At 43.3% G+C, this 25222-nt stretch overlaps 1 protein-coding gene across 2 annotated transcripts in view; it reads left to right on the forward strand.

Moving 5' to 3' along the window:
• Window positions 1-25222, forward strand: part of VWA3B (von Willebrand factor A domain containing 3B) — a 236056-nt gene that overhangs the window by 60259 nt on the left and 150575 nt on the right. For both annotated transcript variants that reach the window (XM_074403828.1, XM_074403831.1), the window contains exon 8: window positions 18771-18896. In XM_074403828.1, the coding sequence (XP_074259929.1) occupies window positions 18771-18896 (126 nt within the window). The remainder of the gene's footprint in view (window positions 1-18770; window positions 18897-25222) is intronic.

Genomic DNA, 25222 nt, shown 5'->3' on the forward strand with positions numbered 1-25222 from the left:
AGCTCAGTCCCTGTCCCCATCCTGAGCTTTACCCACAGTTTGGAGTACCTAGGCAGTGTTTATGCATCACGAGGTGGGGTCTAGCCATTGGATATCTGTTTGGAAAGTCACCCTGTAAATACCTCTTGTTCCTGTCTTACTGCCACTTCAGGTGGAACAGCTCTCTGCTGCTCCTGTGCTGGGCTGTGGATGTGGAAGTGTTCTGTAGACCCTGCCCTGCCTCCCCGGATTCCCCATGCAGCCTTCCTCCCAGGGTGCTGCAAAGTACTGAGGCTACTTCCTGTCTTCTCTTTGGGCCTGTCTCCATTTTCCCCCAAGCCAAAGGCAAGCTCCCTTTTATCTGAGAAAAAGCCTCACTTCTTTGTCCTGCTTCTTCAAAGCTACCTGCTGTGTAAACCCTAATACATCCCATAGGGGTTTAGGCTTAAAAAAGCCGGAATGTTATGCATCCTACTTCATCTTTCTACACTGCCACAGGCTTCCCTGGGGGCAAGTTTGCAGTGAGCCTGGTATTTGCTTGAGTGTGGAGGAGGAGACAAAGAGGGGAAAACAGATTATCGTCGCAGAATATGATCCAACCATTGTATAAATGTGACCTTCCGTAAGTGCAAGGGTATGATGTTAAATCCTAACCCCGATGGTTCTTCTGTGGAGGTGGAGACCACTGAGATAACTTGATTAGTTACTTTGTTTTTTGCTGTTCTAAAATAACACTTTAGGAATAGATGCTGGAGAATGATAAAGGAAGAGTTGGCATGCTCTTGAGTGAGGCATGCAGCTCTAGAGTACAATTCGGAAGCCACTGGCCATATGTGGCTGTAGAGCACTTGGAATGGAGCAAGTCCAAATTGAGATGTGCTGTGAATGTAAAATATGCACTAGATTCTAAGGACTTAGTGTAAAACATACAAATCATCACATTTACAATTTCAAATATAGAGGATATATCAAAATGATAATATGTATACATTGAGTTATATCAACTATATATATGATATATATGTATATGTATTATATGTAGAGTTTGTTTGTTTGTTTGTTTTGAGAGGGAGTCTCACTCTCACCCAGGCTGGAGTGCAGTGGCACAGTCTTGGCTCACTGCAACCTCTACCTCCTACCTCCTGGGTTCAAGTGATTCTCCTGCCTCAGTCTCCCCGGTAGCTGGGATTACATATGCCCACCACCATGCCTGGCTGAAATTTGTATTTTAGTAGAGATGAGGTTTCACGACGTGGGGCCAAGCTGGTCATGAACTCCTGACCTCAAGTGATCCACCCTCCTCAGCCTCCCAAAGTGCTAGGATGACAGGCATGAGCCACTGCGCATGGTTATCCAGAGAATTTTTGAATATCCTTTTCTGCAGTCTTTACACACTGAAAGGTGATGCCCTTGGCTCACTTTCCTCCCTTGAGTGGCTCAGGGCCTGTGCTCCCACATCCTCTCCGATGCATGCTGCTGAGGAGAAATCTGAGGCCAGCTCAATTTTCCTTTTATAAGTGACTTTATCTTTTTGTCTGATTGCCCACAAATTTTTTTTTTTATCTTTAAAGTCCATTAAGTGTTAGATGCTGGCTGCTGTGGTTGATTTTCTCTGGCATACAGTGTACCCTGTCCATTTGTATACTCCATACTTCTATTTTAGACAAGAATTGTCCTTGCATTGTATCTTTAAATATTTGTCCTGTTCCATTTTATTCTTATTTTAAATTGAACAAATAGATTACATATTGTTTTGTATGTGTCAGACACTCTTCCAGCCAAATTCCAGCTCACTCAATCTGCATAACACACCCCCATGGAGTAGATACTATTATTATTTTTATTTTAGTGATAGAGAAATCAAAACAGAAGGTGGTTGAGAAACTTGTCCAAATTCACATAACTGTTAATAGCACGTGGCAGAGTCAGGATTCAAACTCAAGACTGTTTGTTCTCATAACCATTGCATTATGCCAGTTTTCTTCTTCAGAGACTCATTTTATGTGTCTGGTGTATCTCCTTTAACAGTCTTCTACATCTATTATTTTCTCTCTGATATTTTTAAGCACTTTGTTTCTGCTTGTGTTCACCTTCTGTGGTTTCTTACAATGAGTTCTACAGTACTTTTTTAAATTGAGCTTGCATCAATTTCAACTTAACTGCTGTGATTTTTTTTCTTCTTTTCCTGAGTTTTTTTTTTTTTTTTTTTTTTTTTTTTTTTTTTTTAAAGAGGCTAGTTCCCACTCTGTTGCCCAGGCTGGAATGCAGTGATGTGATCAAAGATCACTGCAACCTTAAACTCCTGGGCTCAAGGGATCTTCCTGCCTCAGCCTTCTAAAGCACTGGGACTATAGGCATATGCCATAATGCCCAGATAATTTTTTATTTTTGTAGATATTGGGGTTTGGGGGGTCTTGCTGTGTTTTCCAGACTGGTCTCAAACTCCTGGCCTCAAGTGATCATCCCACCTTGGCCTCTCAGACTGCTGGGATTACACATATGAACCACTGCACCTGGCTCTTTCCTTTTTTTAAAAAAAAATTTCATCTTTTCATGTTGCCTTTCCATCTCATTTTTGAGTTCTTGAATTTCTACTTTCTGTTCTTTCCTCGTGGAGATGATGGCTTCATATATATATTTAATTCACAGAAAAATGTTGGATCATAATTGTAAAGACTCCTTGGCAACATTTTTAGTGAATGTTCTTCATCACTTGGTAGTTTTGCTGTTCTTTTCCCCTTGTTTCTTACAGTATCCTTGTTTGGATGCTGTGTACCAGCTTCTCTTTTATTGATCACTATGGGATGGACACAAGCTATCTGCAGGCATATCTTATGGGAGGAAAGGTAGGGAAGGGACTAAGATAGCTATCCATGCTTCACAGCTCAGGGGCTCTCTGCTTTTTCACTGCTACAGGGACAGAGTGGTTCCTGCATGTAAGTTTGTTCTGGGTGATGCTTTGTAGAAGCTCTACCTCTTTTGCCTCTTTTAACAAAGTAGGTATATTTTGCTGTTAGCACTTGTCATTGAGGTTCCAGTATCCAGCATTGTTAACAAGGCTCTCCTTTGACTGTAGCTGAGGTACTCCCTACTTCCTCAGAGCTGCCACAGCTGTCTTGACCACTCTGGGTACACATTCTCTTCGCCTTCTTCTGCATTGCTTCTGCCCCATCTCAGCTGTTCTCCACAACCCTTATCTGTATGTTACTTTTGTCTCCTAGTTTGTAGAAAAAAAAGTGTTTGTGTTTTCTTTTCCATTCTCTTTTCCCCTCATGATTTCTAGAAAAGGGAAACAATATTGACTTATATAGCTTTGTTCATCCTGGAAGTAACAGCTAAGTATAAATGTTCAAAGATGTACGAAGGCGTGGGCTCTAAGAGCAAATGTGGACTGTGACGTCTTCATTGACTGTGTGGAGTGGACAGTGTCCGTCACGTTTTTTGGTCATATGGTTATGTGGCATACATTATGTTGCCACTCATTTAAATAAAATTGATTAAGTATCATTTAAATACTTAGCCCCTCTATTCTTAATTTCTCAAGTTCCAAAATAACTTCCGAATGTATAATATACAATTCTGTTGTTTTAAAAGAGAATATAATTTATAAATATTAGAAACTAACTTTCCTCCTTTGTTTTGTTCTTTTACTACTACATCAGAGTACATCTCCTGGTGTAATTAATTAGAAACCATGATATTTCTAATTATTGGACCAGGGAAGTGTTGCTAGGTGCCTGCATATATTATCTCATTTGATTAGGCTGGGGGTTTGAACCCAAGCTATCAGGAGCACCCGACTATATTGCACTCTCCAGGCACAGTATAGACAATGTGGAAAATATGGAGAAAAAAGGAAAAGAAACTTTCTTGCCATCCAGATAAATTTACACTGTTGAATATTTTGGTATATTTCCTACCAGTCTTCTCACTATATACTTAAAAAATAATTAAAGCATAAATAGATTATTGAACAAATTGAATATTGAATTTCTACTTAATATAGAATCAAGTATTTTCCCACATTACTATAAAACTTTTGTAGTTGACATTAAAAATATAAAATACTTCATTAAAGTCATATATTAGAAATTTGTCAATCATTGCTATTAGACATTTGGGTAACTTCAATTTTCTTTCACCATTAGAGATCATACTGCACTTATCTTTTGTCTGTTGTAAAATCTAAACTCCTTTAGTTTAGATTTAAAAAATAGGTTTCTAGTAGTGAAAATACTGAATCAAAATGTTTGACCATTTTGGGGTAATCTCTCATGTTGAATTGCTTTCCAAAAATATATTTTAAGACAATACAATTCCCACCCATTTCACGTAATCTGAATTAGCATAAAAATAGTATCTCATTGTTTCCATCTGAATTTATTTGATGAAGAAATTAATGTCAGTTAGTATTAAACAGTAGTGAAGTCGAACATTTTTGGATTTGTTAACTTCATTTGTAAACTGCCTATCTGTCTATTACCCTTTTACTTGCAGGGGTTCTTTTGTTTCTTATCACATCACGATACAGTCTTTGATGTATTACGTATGGATAATTTATGTTGGTCATTGTGTTCCTTTTCATTTTGGCTATTTTTTATAGGCAGCCGTAAAACTTGCACAGTAACTCTAATCTATAAATCCTGTAGCTCCTTCGCAACTGTATTTCATCTTCTTTTGGTTCTTTATGGCCTGAGTTTAAAACAAAAGCAAAAATTGTTTTGGTACTTCTAGATTTATTTTGAAGCATAGTGTGATGTGAGAGTGTAAATGGATTTTCCCTAAAATATATAACAACTGCCTTCACACCACTCACACACCCTTTCTTTCTCCACTGACCTCTGTACCACCCTTTGTAATGTATTATATTCTTCTCTATGATGCTTGCTCCTGGACCATCTCCTATGCTTCAGGACTCTTTCTCTTTCTAGTCTGAGGTTGGTCATGACCTTTTGACCATAATTTGTTTTTCTACCCGCTCTGTATATTTATTGTAGACGTGAAGAATGGGCTTGATGTTATCCAAATAAACTTTCACTTTGGACTGACTCTTCTAATGTGAGTGCACATGTATGCTTGGTTTCTGTGCTGTCTTATTTAAGGCACACTATTTTTCTCATAGTATTTATTAACATTCTAAGCTTTTAGGGTTTTGCTCCAAATACACTTCTCTCTTCCCCAGTTTATTAACACAATTTGGTTAGCTCTGGTGATACAGTTGACTTACTGCAGCTTTGCTTTTTGGTGTATTAAAGTCTTTACAATTTTGAAACAATAATATTATTGTTACTGGTGGAGGGACTTCCAGGTCCTTGGCAATTTGAAGAAAGAATTGGACAAAACTCACAAACAAAGCAAGGAAAGAATTAAGTAAAAAAGCAGAGATTTATTGAAAATGAAAGTACCTTCCACAGGGTGGGAGCTGCCTGAGCATAGGGGTTCAAAAGGCCAGTTACAGAATTTTCTGGGGTTTAATACCTAGAGGTTTTTCACTGGCCACTTGGTGTATACCCCATGCAGATGAACTAGTGGCCTGCAATCAGTCTGATTGATTGTGGAAAGACACTGATCAGAGGCTGACATGAAGTTACAAAGGCTGACAGGAAGTTACCCTATGCAAAAGTCTGATTGGTTGCAGAAAGCAACCAATCAGAGGTACTTTCAGTTTTCCATCTGCCAGGCAGAAAAGGTGTGTGGGTGTGGGTGTGGGTGGGGTTTGCAAAGGGAGTACCTCTGGTCCTTTTGTTCCTTAGGTTTTTGTTTTGTTTCTTAGGTTTTGTTTCCTTTTGATTTAGTTCTAGGAAGTCACTGTGAATTGGCCTTAGGTTCCCTGCCTCTAGACCCTATTCTCCCACCTCATTATCAATTATCAATTGGAGATTTAAAAAGCTATAATTATTTTTGAAAGTTTTCAGAGGACTTTGGACTGCTCTGACCTAAATTAGTAAAGCCTGGATAAGTAGAGAGACACATTGCTAAGTTCTGATTTCCTTTAATTTTGATGTTTGATACTCATTGGTAAGTAGATATTTGTAGGAATCTTCATTTCTTATAATGGGTTTGATAAATATATTACAATGGTACCTGCAAATAAATTAGCTATATACGAATTATCAACATTTAGGCTTCATATTTTAAGATAGTTCCTTATATCAATGCTGCTTCTGAGAAAAACAAAAAGTAGTTGTAGTCTGAGAGCAATTTTATCTTGTTTCTTGCTTCATTGTAAAGGCAAACATAGAAGTATCATTATGTGAAATTATTTATTCTGTGCTTGCTTTAGATTCCTATAGGTACATTAATTCACTGGAGGGATTTCTCCCCAAAGTTTCTTCTGTTGTTGTTTTTCCAAAACTGCTCTTTCCAGGTGATGGAAAGCTTTTCCAGTGTTTTGACACCGACAATGCGAGCTGCTCAAGGGGTGCATTAGGTAGTGCATTACATTTTACGTTTTTCTTATATTGCCCTTTAAGAGTTCATGGTCATTTTTCTTTGACTGCAAAGAATATGAAGGCAGAGGGCAGGAAGCAGACTCAGCTTCATAGCACCTGCTGAGTCAGGAGCCCTCTGAACATGTGTGCAAAAGTGGATCAGATGTGATTGCGGTGCCTGCTCGCTAGGGATTGGGTGAAATTGCCTCTAACCTTGATTCTGTGGCTTGGTGCTGTCTAAAGACACTTTTGCCCAATTTCTGTAAACTTATAGAGCAGGAGACATACCCTTTCATTCCCATCACCCTCTGGGATCCTCTGCCTGCCTGTGTGGTGTCTGGTTTCCCCACTTTAGCCTGGAAGAGAATTCTATTCTAGACTATCTATTCTAAAATTCGATTCCTCTTTGCATCATCCTCTGACAGTGTGTAGGTGTAATTTTAACAGATGCCACTGACTCTCTAGAGGCTGAGGAAGGACTGACATACATCCTCCCTGATTCTTCCCTTCTATTTCCTTTTGCCTTTTGAAGCTTCTCACCTTTTCAAGAGCAAAACATGCCACTGAGTCTTCTCTCCGCCTGATGGCATATATCTTGTACTTGAGGTTTGCTGAGCTTCTTATACGTGTTGGTTTATAGTTTTCATCAAATTTGGAAAAATGTCAGCCATTGTTTCTTGATCACAGGTCTACATGTCATCTGCAGTTTGATTAACATAGAATGGACTTGTCCTCCTTTAACTAGTGCTATCCAGGGTGTGTGTGTGTGTGTGTGTGTGTGTGTGTGTGTGTGTGTGTTTCCGAGATGGAGTTTCACTCTGTTGCCCGGGCTAGAGTGCAGTGGCACAATCTCGGCATACTGCAATCTCTGCCTCCTAGGTTCAAGCAATTGTCCTGCCTCAGCCTCCTGAGTAGCTGGGATTATAGGCACCTGCCATGATGCCTGGCTAATTTTTGTATTTTTAATAGAGACAGGGTTTTATCATGTTGGCCAAGCTGGTGTCTGACCTTCAGTGATCCACCTGCCTTAGCCTCCCAAAATGCTGGAATTACAGGTGTGAGTCACCATGCCCAGCAATCCAGGGCATATTCTTACTGTGGTGAATGCATGAGCACAAGCTGAGGCCAGCCATGTGCCACATTTAAGGTCCCTGCTCATGTCATATCCAGTTGGCCAGAGCCAGTCACATGATCATGCCCTGCAGCAGTGGATGGGGAGGTCTACTCCACTCACACAGAGATGGGGAGGAAAGTGAACATTTTATGAACAGTAATGGACACCCTCACAATCTTTTCTTCTTTTGTGATTCCTTTTTTGGCTTGAAGACTCTTTGCTGGAAGTTGAATTAGATCCGATTGGGATCAGACCTGGATTCAAATCTGAGTTTTGCTACTAAATACTTGTGTCTCCTTGGGAAAGTTACCTAATCTTTCTGAATTATGTTTCCTCATTTAAAAAAATGGGAATAATAACATCTACCTTGTATGGTTTTGGGGAGAATTAAAGCATATGACACACATGGAAATGTCTAGAACGAAATTGACATTCCATTAATGGTAGTTTCCTTTTTTCTTCTTGGGACTCCAAGTGGGCTTTTATTGTAGATATTGGTTCTAGAAAGTGAAATAATCCAAACCAATCTGGCAGCCTCTGTCACAAATAGCATTTTTCTAATGGTCATGATAGTAATCAGTTTATTTGCATGCATAACGATGGATGAATTGTAATTTGGAAAAAGGAAGTGAATACTGTACTGTTAAATTTTGTTCTTATGGGAAATGCATTCATTTGTCATGGTGGATCCTAGGAGTAGGCCACAGGGGCCTTTCTAGAGGAAATCAGGAGTGCCTGTCCTTCCTCTACCACGATTAGAATCTGACTCAGCGGTAAGTAGGGTTATACCATGTGGCCCGTTCTGGGAGTGAAATTCACCTACTGTTGACAGACTGAGCTCAGGAAGAAGTATAAATGGTGCAAGAATATTTATAAATTCGACATGGTAATTTCAATTCTCAGAAGCTTTCATGGAGGCATGGATTGTCCTGGATGTGGGCTGGGCTTGCTGCTGTTTTGGGAAAGGAACTTTAACTGGTGGTTAAAGCTCTCCAGGGACTGTGTCTTTAAGGTGGACAGTGCTAATCTTCTGAGCAGCTGCTCTTTAGGTTATGAAGGTCCTGTGGGCCCAGGAGGAGCGAGTCTGTTTAGTGGTTTGGGAACTCCTTCTCAGCAAGGAAAAAGACTTCTGATCTCTTGGGTTTAGAGGAGGCTTCATCTTTTATTTTGGTTCTCTTCCTGTTTTATCCTTGAAAATTTTATTAAACTGAAATAATAAGTATGGATTAGTAGAATTACATTAGAGTAAACATCTTCCCTGAGGTCCTGGCATCAGGCTAAAAAGAGTAAACAATTTTGGCATTGATGCATCTAGCTCAGGATCTAGACTCTGCAGTGGAGCAGACAGTGGACTTTTCTGAGTTGGTGTGATGTTGGGCTTCTCAGACGTGGAAATTCAAGGAGCCTGGTGGTGGGATGAGCAGCCAGGCTGAAAGCTATGGTCAGAACTCTAAGCTGTCACGTCAAGCCAGAGCTATGTACTTCATACACAAGGGAGAAAAGGAGGCATATGCAAACAGTTGGTGCATAGTTTTAACTTTAGGGAGGTTTCATGTATACAACCCAGAGTATACCAACAATGTAGAACCCTCTCACAATTCAAAAGACCAGTGTTGGACAACATGGCATACCTTTCACCCTTTCACTTTGAGGCCTATCCCACCCACAGCAAGCATCACTAATCAGTCCATCATTGCTCTCTTCTCTACCCTGTACTCAGCTGGCTTCATCTCCTCTCAGCACAGCACTCTGGCCAGCCCCTGCTCATTGATTAGAACCAGCAGATAGCACTCACTCTGCTCACCATCATATTTTGCTTATGGGACAAGAAAAAGACTGCAATAAATGAATCAAAAGAATAAATATTAGGTAATAGCAAAAGGTAATGTTTTTCTGAGAGTATTTTTGTTTGTGTCCAGTACTCCTGGCAGATGTCCTTAGAACAGCTGCTGTACTCTACCAGTATTATTCTTAAGTCCAAAAACATTGTAGCTGTAAAAATGTAGTTGATTCTACCTTCAGAAACTGTGCTTTTTTTGTGTTGGTGGAGAAAAATGCATGAACTAAGACTAAATGTTACGAAACTAAATTTTATTTACATAAGGATACATTCAGACTGCTACGCTTAAAGGGATAAAATAACCAAGTCCCGTTCCTGGCAGACACCTGTGATCTCTAATTAGACATTTAGCCTGCATTGGCCCATCACTCAGGCTTGGCATTGCTTCTTTGTTTCTAATCTCCAATTTAATTCAGAAGCACTGATTGGTGCCTGTTTATGGCTTACTGGTGGCAGGAGATTCTTTCAGAAGTCTTCTTCCTTCTCGCTAAAATTCAGTTGAATTCAGTGGATGGAGCCAGAGCAGCTGTGCATCCAAAATTGTTGCCACATTGCGGTTGACAAGGCTGAGAGACTTTAATTACCTCCAAAGTCCTGCCCCTTCTAGCAATGGGCTGCCTTAGATTTCTTTTCTTTCTTTTTTCTCTCAACACCGAGTCTCTCTCTGTCACCCAGGCTGGAGTTCAATGGTACAGTGTCAGCTCACTGCAACCTCTGCTTCCTGGGCTGAAGCAATTCTCCTGCCTCAGCCTCTGGAGTTGCTATGATTACAGGCACCTGTCACCATGCCTGGCTAATGTTTGTATTTTTAGTAGAGACGGAGTTTCACCATGTTGGCCAGGCTAGTCCCAAACTCCTGAACTGAGGTGATCCGCCCACCGGCCTCCCAAAGTGCTGGGATTATAGGTGTGAGCCACTATGCCCAGCAAGATTTCTTTCTGCTACTCTGAGGCAGCCCTCTGGTTAGTTAACAAGCATTTATTAAACACCTCCTGTGTGCTTTAGAAACTTACTAGGGTAGAGGAGGAGGAGATTCAAAAGTAATAAAAGACAAGGTTCCCAGTCAGCGGGAGCCCCAGATCTCAGACTGTCGTTTTTGCTTCTGCTTTGTGATTTAGGGGTTGCTCCTTCTCACCATGACTGCAGGATCCCAATTAGCTTAAGAACTGGGCACCTGCCCCTCGCCCTCTTCCCTTAGTGCGCGCTTTCTTCTAATGTGTTTGCAGATCTCTCTTTCCCAACCAAGGGGAGTCTCCTAAGCCCAGGGAGCCCCTGTATTCCCACTCCCAACTTGGGCTTATGTCTGGAGTACCTAGTTTTATTCTAGGCTACTGGCCGCACTGTAGACCTCTCAACACTGGGAAGGGGTGGGCTCAGCCCAGGTCTTGGGTCAGCCAGTGCAATCAGCTCCTTAGAATTGTGCTGAAATAATCAAGTGGATTCGGGCATCCTACATCATCTAACACACGGGGCAGAGAGAAATCCCTCAAAACTCTTAAACATAAAATTGAATTGCCAGGGAAAACAGCCAGTGTAGATTTCTGATTGCATTTGAATTTCTGATTTTGGGGTGATGGCTCTGATTCCAGGGTGACAGATCCAATTCATATTTACTATTACAAAGTTGGGTGCTGTGCTGGGCTCTGGGGATACAATGATGAAAAAAGGAGATCTCTCTCTTCAAGAAGCCTGTGTTCAGGAATAGCTTATTTGGAAGTCTCAATCAGGTGTCGGGAAGATACCAAGGAGAGTAGTTACAAAAGCAAATGTAGTTCTGTTCTCAAGGAAGTCACAGTTTAATGAAGAAGACAAACTTGCAGACAGTGAAGCCCAGCGAGAGCTCTTAGCCTTGATAAGCTGGCAGGCCATCCCTGTGGGTGATGACTGTGTCCAGTGCAGGCAGATCACTGTGGAGCCAGCACGTGTGTCACTGCTCATCAGGATGTCCTGGAGTCCCTGACCTTGGGGACACAGCTCACCCCCCGTCACCACCTGCATCAGAATTGCAGACTGGGTGGTTTCAGACCTAGGAAGAGATAAGTCTGTAAGCCCCTTGAAGGAAACTAAAAGTGACCAACACATAGCAGATGAGTTTGCTCACATAGATCTTATATCGTGAGAATTTTCCAGGATACCCAAGTGTTCCAGTGTGGCGGTGGGGGGCTTTGGAGACTAACAGTCCTGAAGCTGAATCCTGACCTCACCACTTATTAGTTGTGTGGTCTTGGGCAAATTTCTCTGAGCCTTGGTGTGCTCATCTGTGAAACGGGGATGATGATCTGAACTCAGGCAGTTGTGAGTCAGTGTGGTAATGTGTTTAAGTGCCCAGCACAGTGGCTGGCACATCGTAGATACCTAGTAAATTTTCATTTCCCCCTCTTTCTCCTCCATATATCAGCAGGAAGCAGCCATTCTAACATACATTTAAAATAAGTGACACTTAGAAACAGTAGAATGTAATGAAGATATTAATGAGAGGTGGCCTGGAATGGGTATTAGAAGATGTTGTTGGGGGTTCCCAGCCCTGTGCAAGGGAAAGGCAGTGCTGCCTTCTTTTGGGAGCAATTCTGTAGGGCAGAAATAGGGACATCCAGGTCTGAGAATATTGCTCCTGAAAATCACCCAACTTTTTTTTCTCCAAGAATATTTTGGAGAGTGATAGTTTATTTACATACCTGTATCACATCTTAGACTAAAGCTTTGTGAACTTTTGTTGCAATAAAAAAAGGACCCTTTAAGAGTATATCTCCCTGGGATTCCATCCTCAGAATGAGTCTGGGGTGGGGCCTAATCTGCACTGACAAGCATTTGAGGGGCGTCTGCCACAGGTTCTGAGGACCACACTCTAAGACGATCACACTGGAGTGAGGGCCTCCTCAGAGTTGGGATGGTTTCCTGTTCATTTTGTATTTCCAGTGTCTGGATATAATCGGCACTGATGAAGTATTGTTGAATAAATGAGTGAATGATGATTCTCTGAGTAGACTGGCCTACTGAGAAGGGGATATTTTAAAGTGTTGACTTTCTAGTTTCTAAGTGTCTTCTGAGTTTGAAGAAGATAATTAGCCTTCTAGAACTTGCTAATTCCTGAATGACTGGCAGAGCTGGGAGCAGACCTGTCTATGTGAGTGTCCAGTAGCCCATCCACAGAACCATCCTCACAAAGACAGAGCTGTTTTTGAGGACAGAGGCTGAGCAGACACCAGTATGGGGCTGCTTCCCAGTGACAGGGATCCTAGCCCTGCTCTTTGTGGTTCAGAGCTGGTTGATGGGAAATCAGGGAACAACCCTGCCACTGTCTTTGTTCTGTTTGTGCACTGTAGATCCCTTAGAACAGAAAGAAATTCAGGCCTTTTCTTGGATGGAAAAGCTGAAAAAAAATCTTTTATAAATTTGCTCTAAAGGAAACTCATAAAATTCTCCTGAATTTACATGTCATAAAGCATTTACCCTTGAGTTGATGTCTTATTTATGGTATCACTTATCCTAAGTAGAATAGATGTAAACTTTGTTGATAAGCATCTTTGCATCTGTTCCTTAGATACTGTTTCTCTGTCTCCTTGCCCAGGTCTTTGTGGGCTACTAGCCTAGTAGCACCCTGGAGTGTGGGGTCATTTTTCTTACCAAGTTTGAGGGAGCACCTACTCTTTACCATGGGGAGAATGGTGATGGTTTATTTTTGGGTTTTCGAAATGAATTTTGGACAATTAGACTGCATTACACTGGCATTTTATAGTGTGTCATTTAGAAAAGGAGAGGGCTCAGGGGACGGTGCCACATTCACGTATTAGATGGGAGCTCAAGTCGCTCATTCTTCATATTTGAGATTGCTTCTAAGATACCATAATGGTTCTTGTGAAACATATCTATTTATTGCCCTAAGAAAACATTAGATCGTTATCCAGATGGCGAAATCACTCTATATTCACTCTCAATTAATTAACGGTTAATTTCCATAGGGTGGTACTGAGAGCCACCCCACATTGTACCTCTGTGGTTAGGGCAGTGAGGCTGGATCAAGCCAGCAGGTGTTTAACTACCTCTCGACAACAAAACATTTAACATATAATTTAATAGAAATAACTGGGAATATCTTAATTACAACAAAAACCATGGGTTTTACTGCTTTCATTCCCTTTATGGATGCAATGTGGCCCTTTTACCAGATCCTCATGGTAATTTTAGGTCTCTGGGAATGTTTAGCACCTCAGAGTGTATTACATTTTTTAATGGTATATTGCTTTCTGAAAATAGAAGTATGTGCTACTTTTCCCTGAAAATACTGCCTTTTCATAGTTATATTCAGATCTTTCAAATCTGCATGACTGAATAGGAGTTTGGGGGTTGGGCAGATTGCAAGCTCCCCACCTGGTGGGACCAGTTCTGTACCACAGAATCCTAGGATTGGGCAGGGCCACAAAAAATGAGCCACAGTGGGACCAAGGGGATGGTCTGGGGACTCAGGAGTCCCCAAGGTGGTTTTGTTTCTGGACTATCCTCTCCCAGGACAACATTGAATTGCACCTTGCATTAGCACTGCACCTGCCTGTCTTTCTAATTGCTTTTCTCCTGCTGTCCTGGAAGAGAGTACTTCAGATACCTGGCGGCGGGCGGGGGAGTCTTGCCTTACAGTGGCATGAACCTAGAAGGAAATGACTTTGTGCTTAAGGCATGTCGTTGTCAGTGTCTGGAATACCTTGGGCACAGCCATGTGCTCAGATGATCTGAGTCTGTTGCATACCCCTCCAAAGAGTTTCTTGTAATCATGAGGAAAGAATGTATTGGGTGATCCAGAACTGTTTCTGTCTAATAAGGAAAAATAAAAAGGAAGGATAGAAATTCTTACAGAAAACACTAGAACCTGGGCTGAGTGTTGTCGAGGATACAAAGAAAGAAAAGACACTGTCCCTACGCTTAAGACATTAACCATCCACTGGGCAAAGTCAGCTCATGCACACACACACACAGCAAGTGCCTGAGCATCACAGGAGAGCCGCAGACCCCAGCCCAGGACAGCTGGCAGGCCAGGGACATGTTGCTGACAGCTGGGCTGTGTTGTAGGCAGCTACCTACTAAAAATAAGCATGGTGTTCGTGGAAGGCTGACTTAAATTAGACTGGGCTCAAGGTCATGCACAGAATGATGTCACCATCACCGGCTCCTGGTTCTTTGTATTCTTTGGAATTGAAGGCTGAGTGACAGGCAGCTAGGAACTGAACTGTACACACAGGCAGGTTCACTAACGGTGTGGCCCGAGAGTGTTCTGGCAGCAAGAGGATGGAGACCAGTGGTGCCCTGGTTCATTCTACGGGACTGGGAAGGGGGATCAGGAGGTAGCTCACCATTTCCTGGGGTGGTGGAGTCAAGACTATGCCTTCGGTGAAGGGTGGGATTGCAGTGGAGGGCTCAGTCCTCTAATACAGGGGACAGGGCTGGGAGGACAGTGCTCTGACCGGGTTCATGGTAGCAGAGTGTTAGAGGAGTGTCATGGGAGCCTTGAATCTTGAGCTTAACACCAGCCCAGGGAGTGGGGTCCTCATCACTGCAGCCCCAGCACGGACAGGGTCCACCCACTGCAGAGGAGGTGCTCAACACATATTTGCCAAATGACTATTAGTTAACTAGACCTGGCAACCAGCTTTTATCCTGTAGGTGAGATGTAGAAGACTGGACGGGGAAGTGGCATTTGGCAGCAGGTACTCTGTGGACTTTTCTCCTTGGCATCAAAACTTCCTGTCCTGAGTCTTACTTTATTTGTCAAACTAACCAATCTGAGAAGTCAACACCAGGTGCTGATGAAAAACAGCAGCTGATTGTAACATTGCTCCCGGGTATGTTAGCAATTTAACACGAGCCTTCAAACTGTTTTGTTTTGTTTTGTTTTTGTTTGTTTGTTTTTGAGATAGAGTCTTTCTCTGTTGCCCAGGCTGGAATGCAATGGCGTGATCTTGGCTCACTGCAACTTCTGCCTACCGGGTTCAAGCGGTTCTTCTGCCTCAGCTTCCTGACTGGTTGGAATTACAGGTGCCTACCACCACAGCCAGCTAATTTTTGTATTTTTAGTAGAGATGGGGTTTTACTGTTAGCCTGATTGGTCTCGAACACCTGACCTCAGGTGATCTGACTCCCTTGGCCTCCCAAAGTGCTGGGATACAGGCATGAGCCACCACACTCAGCCTTCAACTTGTTACCAGATGTCTGGGAGCGCAGCAGTCATGCAAGGCGGGGGATTGGGCGGGCAGGCGTTCTGGCTGGAGAATCCGTTAAGTCTCCTGAACGTCTCCATGAGGAACGGTATCCAGCTTCTGCTGTCAGGCAGGCCTTGGTTGGCTTCCACCTTGACAGTTAAGTGACATACAGCTTTGGTTGGGGGCGGTGACTCAAGCCTGTAATCCCAGCACTTGAGAGACTGAAGTGGGCAGATAACCTGAGGTCAGGAGTTCAAGACCAGCCTGGCTAACATGGTGAAACCCCATCTCTACTTAAAAAAATACAACAATTAGCCAGGCATGGTGGTATGTGCCTGTAATCCCAGCTACTTGGGAAGCTGAGGCACAAGAGTTGATTGAACCTGGGAGGCGGAGGTTACAGTGAGCCTAGATCACGCCACTGCCCTCCAGTCTGGGCAACAGAGCAACACTCCATCTCAAAAAAAAAAAAAAAAAAAAAAAAGATGCCTATGGCTTCTTGTTGTTTTATCTCCTCCCTGGTGTAGCCTGGAGAATTTCAAATTCATGAAGGTCTGAACGGTGGGGTTGTGCCCCCATTCTCTTCCATCTGCAGTGGGGCTCTGTCCCTTGACTGTGGCTGTCTGATACCCCAGCTAAGTCATTAAAAGTGACCTTAATAAAACCAGAAGTGCTTTCTCACTGCATGAGGAATAACTTGAAATAAAACCTGTGCATTCTAATGTTGCTTTTACTGCCATGTAGCTTTCTTTCTCAGTTTTTTTCTTTTTTAGCAAAGCAAATCAGATGGATTTATGTTGCTCTCTGATCACCGATGTAGCAGTCTATAGCTGCCTCATCATGATCATTAGACTGGAGTGGTGATAATCCTCGAGACTTCCTTCACAGGGAGCATGTCCAGGTCACTGCTGCCCCAGAGACACATTTCCCTGTCCCTGGATGACTAAGGGTCGACTGACTTTCCTTGGAACTTTCTCCTCTGACACTGCCCTGTGGTGTACTCCCTCTTAAGATATTATTGATAAGTCTAGAGGAAAGCCTTGACTCATTTGGAACCTTTAAGAGAATCCTGCTACTTAACACCTCCCGGCTGAAGCAAGCAGCTGACAGACAATCTGTCTCAATTTTACAGCGGTCAGAGGGCCTGTGGGCTTAAGGTTCACATCTGGCGTCAGCATGCATTATTTTTGGAGTTTCAACATGGAGCTCAGTACACATCATGTTTCATTCCCCGGGCTATTGATGGCCACAGAGCCATGGTGGCCATCCATCTCTGTCAAAGCTTATCACATGCACCTTTAGGAACACAGTTATTGAAACGCTCTCACTTGATTTGGGCACTTCAAGAGCTAGAAATTTGATATCCCTTTTTTTTCTGCTCTACCCTTCTTGACTATATTTTAAAATTCAGAAACATCAATTTTGGTCTGCCCTAGTCTGCCTTGATGGCTTAGGACCAATCCTTTGGCCCTGGGTAGATGAATCTCCTGGGGTGCCCTGAGGACTGGAGGATGGTTTCTCATCGTCTGTGGTTATGGGGTCTTGGACATCCATGCAGACTTGGGAAGTGGGAAGAAGGGGCTTCTGGGTCATTTGGTGGCAGAACATATCTCAGCCAAGGGCAGGGACTGCCAGTTGCCATCCGAATTCACTCCATTGCTCCTTAGGCTGTAGCCCTGATTTTACTTAGGGCTACAGTGTACCCTGCCTAAAAGCATTTCCCAGTTAACATTTTCCCTTGCTAACAGACAGGGCCATGTGATGCCATTTTGGCAGTGGCTAAGTAATGGGGCTGTGGGGTGGGACTTCCGGGCAGGGCACTTCAAGGGAACTGACTCAGCTGGGGGGTGTGCTTCTGGATCCTCCCAGCGGCCGTCCTGTTCAGGACTGTCATCTGGACATGCTACTTGGCACTGAAGACACCATGCTGAATCATAAGGTGGCCGAGGACAGAAGGCTGTGCTGAGATGACTGAGTAGCAGGATAGAAAGAGCCTAGATCTGTTTTCAAGATTTTAAAAATGAACCTTTTTATTCTGAGATAATTGTAGATTCACATGCAGTGATAGTAAGTGATATACAGATGCCCATCTATTCTTTTTTTTTTCTGAGACAGAGTCTCGCTCTGTCGCCCAGGCTGGAGTGCAATGGTGCCATCTCAGCTCACTGCAACCTTCACCTCCTGGGTTCAAGCGATTCTCCTGCCTCAACCTCCCACATAGCTAGGATTATAGGTGTCTGCCACCACTGCCTGGTTCATTTTTGTATTTTTAGTAGAGAGGGGGTTTCACCATGTTGGCTAGGTTGGTCTCAAACTCCTGACCTCCAGTGATCTGCCCACCTCAGTCTCCCAAAATGCTGGGATTACAGGCATGAGCCCACCAAGCCCAGCATGCCCATCTATTCTTTACCCACTTTCCCCCATAGTATCATAGTACCACAGCATAGCCGGGGCCTTGACTTTGATATGGTTAAGGCAGCAGGAGAGAACCCCTCATCATGCACCTCTACACAACACAATACGGAGTACACATCCATTATCCCCCACCCCACACCTGCCCCAACCTCTGGAAACTGCTCATCTGTCTCCATGAAGGCAGAGCCTCTATCCCAGCCCTAAACCACTCTCCTTGGTATGAACTTAGATTGATTGAAAGACATAAATATCTAAATTAACGATGCCACATCATTAAAAAAAATGTTATACAGTCAAACCTAACCCTTAACTGAGACAACAGAGGTCCAGAAAAGCAGACCAAACAATCATTATTATATTGGGGGAAATATATACTTGTGGTTTCAAAGAAGCAGGACATCTCAGCCACATGCCAAAAGATTGGGGGTTGCCGCTTTCACATGCCATTGCATTTCCCTTCCTCACAGTGGTGACCCTGGCTTGTATGAGGTACTTTTGAATGTTTTTATTCCTGTCTTATTTGGGTATTATCAATAATTCATTTTAAATATTCTGGCTGCTACAAACATTTACTTCAGAAGGATTTATTACATCTTAAAGTCTGCATTTATGATTTCTTGAGATGATATCACTTCCTTGGAGATTTCAGTTCTGATTCTCAGAAAGAGATTAGTGGGGGAAGTAGAATTTGATGTTCAGAAATGTTCTAGAAACTTGGCTACAATGTGTCAGGACTGCTAGGCGGGCTGCCACTTTCCCGGGCCTGTCTCAGCCAGCCGCTCACAGTGTTTCTCCCCTTCCAGGAGCCGGTGTCAGAGAGGACGTGTTTCTCGTTTGGCGAGAGATGGAGGAAGCCTGCAGCACGCTGGCCCAGATCCAGAGGCTGGTGGCCAAGCCTCCCAAGCCCGACATGGCCACAGTGAACTGCGGTTGGTGCTATTTCTGGTTACTGATGTAAAAGGGTCATAAATGTTTTTAGCTGGGGACCAGGGGCTGCTTCCATGTCCCTGACCGGGGAGCTCCGGAGGAGAGCAGCCAGAGATGTGTGGGGTGGGGGGCAGGGGTGCTGTACATGCATGTGTGTGTGTGTGTGCCCATGTGCTCACATGTGTGTGTATGTGGAGCTTGTCAAGGCCCAGAGTAGGACAGTAAAGTAGTAAAAACAGATTCTTGACAAACTCTTGTATACTGAGGGAAACCAGACCTCCATATAAAACTAGGCTCGATTCTGCATACAACATGGACAAGTGGGGATTCATAGCCAAGGAGCAGGGAGACACCAGAGGATGAAAAATTATTAAGAGGAGACGTCAGGGGCAAGGGGCTTCTGGCTAAATCAACTTAACAGGACTCTTGCAGGAGAGAGGCCAGTGTGATCAGACGTTACCTGGGGGACGGTGGGACGAGGACACTGATCAAATAGCAAGGTGATCAGATACCAAGGTGGGCCATTCTGCCTACACTGACTTAGCCTTTTTGCTAAAATCAGACAACACAAAGATGAGCATAGGAGTGCAAAGATTGAGGCCTCGCTGAGAAGAGCATTCAGGGGAGCCTGGCTAAAGGCTGGGCAAGGGGACTGTTAAGTTGCCTGTGCTCTTCCAGGGAGGAGGAGCAGGAGGAGAGCCCAGTGATCCTCACATCCAAGCTGTCTGTGCAGGCAACCATCTGCCTCACTCTCAGATCCCTACAGGAAGGCCTAAATCACTTTTCTCTGAGCAGGGTCCAGGCCCTCACTGCAGAAGAGGGCACAGGCTAGGGAAGGGGTGTGGAATGTTTACTTGGAAGGAGTAGTGTGAATGGGGGTTGGAGTTATTGATATTAAAAAGAAATTATTAAGATCTAGTGGCATTTCTGGTATTCACTTAGCACTCTTCCATCTAATTTGGAATAGCCACTTGAAATTTTGGAGTTTGGAAGACTGATTTGCATTCCCTAAATGGTAGTAACAGCAACATTGAGTGAGGACATACCATGTGTCAGTTGCTGCCCTGAGGGGTAGGCCTATATTAAGCTCATTTAAGACTCATAACTCTACCAGGGAGTTTCTAGTATTATCTCCAATTGACAGGCAAGGAAACTGAGTCACAGGGAGATTAAGTAATTGGCCATGGTCACATAGCTAGCAAACAGAGTCTGATTTTGAACCCAAAATAGAGAACAGGAAGTTTCCCACCTAGTTAAACTTTTACAAAAAATGTTAGCAGTGAGGCTATATTCATCTTAATGTTAGTTTCCATGATTTAATTAGCACCTACCTATTCTGAATAAATGAAAGCACTTCCAGGTGTTTGATGTGTTCCAGCTCCACAACTGTACCATACAAACCAGCTCATTGCAGTTTTCCTAGTGAATGACATTGAGACTACACAAAGTATTTTCTCCCTTTTTTTCTTATAAACCAAAGCATTTTTCAAAACAAAGGGCATGAGTTTGGGAGTGAGAAAGACCTGGTTATAAATCCCAGCTCCACCACAAGATCCACCTGAGTTTATCCCTTTCCGCCTTATTCCTCTACACAATGACTGATAATCCCGATGCTGAGGAACTGCTGTACAGACGAAATCCAACGATGCCTGCTCTACACCAAGCAGGAACTTGATGTCAGCTCATTCTTTGCCCTTTCACACGTAGGGGAGTTAGTACACGGATTCTCCTGCATGGCCTTTCCTCTGTAAGGTGCTGGTTTTCTTTGGGGCACACCTGGCAGATGCACATACCTTACACAGCAGACTCTGTTTAGGGCTCCTCACGGTATTAGCTCATTTCATATTTGCCACAATCTTATGAAACAGGTGTTACTGCTACTATTATCTCCATTTTGGTTTCAATAACTTGACCAAGGCTACACGGCTAATGAGTGATGAAGCCTGGATTCAAAACCTAGTTCATCAGTAAAAGTACTAATGTCTGCCTCCCACCCATCAGACATGTGGTCAGGATGTCTGATTAAATCATCCTGATTTAATCCCTATGGGACGACATTGAGACTTTTGAAAGCTCCCAAGGTGATCCTAGTGTGCAGCTAATTTTGGAACCACTGCCAAGCTGCAATGCTTCCTGGGTTATAGAGGTGCAGTGGGCAGAGAGCAGGGAGGTCAGGACGGCTGGGAAAGGGAGGCAGTTAGAGGAGAAATGGGGACCGGGACTTGTGGAGAGGGAGAGGGAGAGGGAGAGAGAGAGGTTGAAGCGTAGGCAAGCTTGCCCTGTGTTACTTGATAAATTCCTGGTGACTGTGGCCTTTTCCTATGACTGGGTGTCCTGACTTGGGCTTGGGACACCGGCTGCTGAGGTTCCATTGCCAGGGCTGGCTGCCTGGGAGTTCCTGAGAGGGGCCTAATAGCCTTGTCAGGAGGAGCTGCTCACATGTAGTGACACCCAGTGGAAAACCCAGACTATCCCCTGTCATCCTGCAGATGAACAGAATGAACACCAAGCAGGGGACCCAGGCTAAACCCAGCAACTCTGCCGGGAAAAGAGAATGGGGAGCCTGCTGCTAAGGGATTTGTTTGAGGGAGTGTGTGGGCTGAATTATGAACCCCCCAGATTCATACAATGAAGCCCCCACCATGCGACTGTATTTGGAGATAGGGCCTTCAGAAAGGTAATTAAGGGGCCAGGTATGGTGGCTCACACCTGTAATCCCAGCACTTTGGGAGGCCAAGGCAGGTGGATCATCTGTGGTTGAGAGTTCGAGACCAGCCTGGCTAACATGGCAAAACCCCATCTCTACAAAATACAAAAATTAGTCAGGTGTGGTGGCATATAACTTTAATCCCACCCACTCAGGAGGCTGAGGCACAATAATCACTTGAACCCAGGAGGTGGAGGCTGCAGTGAGCAGAGATTGCCCATTTCACTCCCGTATGAGCAACAGAGTGAGATTCTGTCCCAAAACAAACAAGCAAAAAAACAAGCAAAAAAACAAACATGGTAATTAAGGTTAAATGAGGTCATAAGAGGAGGGCCCTAATCTGATAGGATGGGTGTCTTTATAAGACGAGGGAGAGACACCAGCATGCCCTCTCCCCACGAGCACTCAGAGGAAAGGCCATGTGTGGCACAGGGAGAAGGTGGCTACCTCCTAGGCAGGAAGAATAGCCTCACCAGAAACCAGCACTGCTGGCACCTTCATCCTGGGCTTCCAACTTCAAACAGTGAGAAAAGAAATGTCTGTCATTTAAGGCCCCAGCCTCTGGTATTTTGTGTTGGCAGCCCAAGCTAACTAACACAAGGCTTATTTAAGTTTGGTGCAGTTAGTCTGAAGAGTTAACAGAAGTTCTTAGATGTTATTCCTAAAGGAAGTGGATGAGTTATAAGCCTCAGAAATTGGACAATGATGTATCAATTCCCTTTGTTTTGTTTCAATCTAATACACACACGCGCGCACACACACACACACACACACACCTGAGACCCAAAATAACTGTAAGCAGAAATTTTCCAAAATTTTTTTGAATGTACCATCTCTATTTAAAAAAGAAAGTTTGGCAAGGACCTGTCATCATTGGCTAGCCATCTCAGCTTTTGTAACTTTGATCTGGCCCCAGAGTCTATACCATGTGTCCGACCTGCTCTCGTTCTCACCACAGCCCACTGTTACTGAGACAAAGACTAGGCCCATGCAAGACTGGTTTAGATGGCCTCATAGGAAGGCAGCAGCCATTCCCCTAAACTGGCTGCTCAGGGCCTGCAGTACCCGGGAGAGAAGGTGGCCAGCTGGAGAGGGAAGGGGCAGATTGGAGGAGGTCTAACAAGTTGCTGTTTCACATGGAGCCTTCAGATGAATTGGACAGAGGCTGATCTCCTCAGTGATGGCAACCCACACATGTCCCCTGGGCTGGGCACAGTGGTTCAAGGTCAGCAGGCACATATAGGTCCATAGGACCAGGAGGGCAGTTTCTGGGAGAAATGTCTCATGAGCCTGGTGCCTGGAATGAGAAGAAGGTGAGAAGAAGGTGAGGCCACTTATAGTTTTTTGTTTTGTTTTTTTTTAACCTCTTTTAATTACCAAGAGCAGGACATGAGAGTTCCCTGGGAAAAAAACTGACAAAAATATATGAATCAATGGTTTGTAGGACACTGAACACTAAGAATGAAGGCCAGTGATTTCTGACATAGAGGGCAAAACAATGGTGAGCTCTAGTTTTTCCTCACTTACTGCCTTGAGAGAGTTTCCAGGCCCTGATGCACAGAGGAGGAACCCAAGTGGAGCCCAGAAAACATCCTGCGTTTGGGAGACAGAGCTGAGAGTCTGGAGGGACCAAGGCAATTCACAGGTAAAGTACCAGAGAGGAGACAGGTGCACAGAGAGAAGTCAAGAAATCTGCACAGGAATCTCCCTCAATAATTCATTTGAATACTGATCAATTCATGCATGAGAGAAGATTATCTGAGTCTGGGGACAGAGCCATTGGAAAGAATTAGAAGAAACGGGGCTTGGAATTCACACAGGGCCAGAAACAGTACCTGTTCTTATCAGCCTGAAAGCTTTAGAATTCATGGGGCCTTGGGTGGACTGCTTGGAAAGGTCTTGCCTCAGTCATGGGGAATAATTAGCTTTAAACTGAGCACTGCTTCGGGCCCTCCTAAGAAATCACTAAAGCAAGCCATGAAAAGAACAAACCATTTCTAGGTGACATAACTGCATCTCTGAATAAAGCTCAAGAGAAATTTTAAGAACAGAAGCATTCAGTACCCAACAAGGTCAAACTCACAATGATTGGCATCTAATCAAAGATTACAAGGCATGAAAAGCCGCAGAAAAATGTGATCCTTAATAAGCAGAAAAATCAATCAATCAAAACTGACTGAGAACTAACACAGACATTGGAATTGGCAGAGGAGTCACTCAGAGTTATAACTGTATTCCATATGTTCAAAAGCTAAGTCGAGACAAGAAAGATATTTAAAAAGACACATACTGAACTTTTAGAGATGAAAACTTGAGAGAATAAAATATCTCAGAGGAAAAGCTTACTGAATAAAATCAATGGCAGATGAGACATTGCAGGAAAAGAGAGGAGTGAACTTGAAGACAGCAATCGAAACTATCCAAAATGAGACAGACATGGGAAAAAAAGAAAGAAAGAAAAAAAACAAAAACAAAAACCAAGAGAACATCTGTGAGCTGTGGGACAATTTCAAGTGGCCAAATATACATTAGATGGGATTCCTAAGGGAAGGAAGTAGGAGGGGCAGGGAACAGAAAAATATTTAAAGAAATGTGTTGACAAGTTTCCAAATCTGATGATACAAACCCAGAGATCCAAGAAGTTCAGTGAATGCTAAGTACAAGAAAATGAGGGAAGCGACACACCAGAGACATCTCAGCTGGTTTGCTTAAAATCAATAGTAAAGAGGAAATCTTAAAAGCAGCCAGAGCAAAAAAAAGAAAAGAAAAAAAAAAAGAAAAAAAGAAAAGAGTAAGAAAAAACATATGTACAAAGCCACAAGGATGATAGCAGATTTCACATTCAAATGAAAAGATGGAGGAGGAGCATTTTTTCATTCAGTGCCTTAAACATTCAGCCTAAAATTCTATATAAAGCAAAGATATGTTTCGAAAACAAGGGCAAAATAAAGACGTTTTTCAGACATACAAAAGCTGAAATAATTGACCATTGGCACATATTGTACACAAAGTAATGTAATATTACTTGAAGTTAAACTATGATAAGTTGAAGATGTGTGCTATAAACCTAAGATAACAACGAACAAAACAAGCTGACAAAGGAAATAACATAGGATTAAAAGTACCCAATCCAAAACCTGTCAGAAAAAAAAGAACAAAGAACAGATAGGGCCAATAGAAAACAAACAGCAAGATGATAAATGTAAACCTAACCATTCATATGTGAAAACTTACCAATATGTATACTGCAAAGCTGTATGAGATGTAACATGTTAGTTGTAGCTCAGTACAACTGTTGGTAAAGTGAAAGAAGAGGACAAAGTGGAAGAGAAAGATAGTCACTCCTGTGGTGCTGAGCTGTTCGGAGACGTGGGTAGGACACATCTGGGCATCGTGTGTGTGTGTTGGTGTGCCTGTTCCAGGCATGGCCCTCAAACACAAAGATGGCTTTTTCACAGAATATTAAAGAATTTTCCAGGCTGGGTATGGTGGCTCACACCTGTAATCCCAGCACTTTAGGAGGCTGAGGTGGGCGGATCACTTCAGCCCAGGAGATTGAGACCATCTGGGCAGCATGGCAAAACCCCGTCTCTACAAAAAACAAAAAAACAAAAACAAAAA

This window comes from Saimiri boliviensis, chromosome 1 (assembly GCF_048565385.1).
Source record: "Saimiri boliviensis isolate mSaiBol1 chromosome 1, mSaiBol1.pri, whole genome shotgun sequence".
Classification (NCBI taxonomy): domain Eukaryota; kingdom Metazoa; phylum Chordata; class Mammalia; order Primates; family Cebidae; genus Saimiri; species Saimiri boliviensis.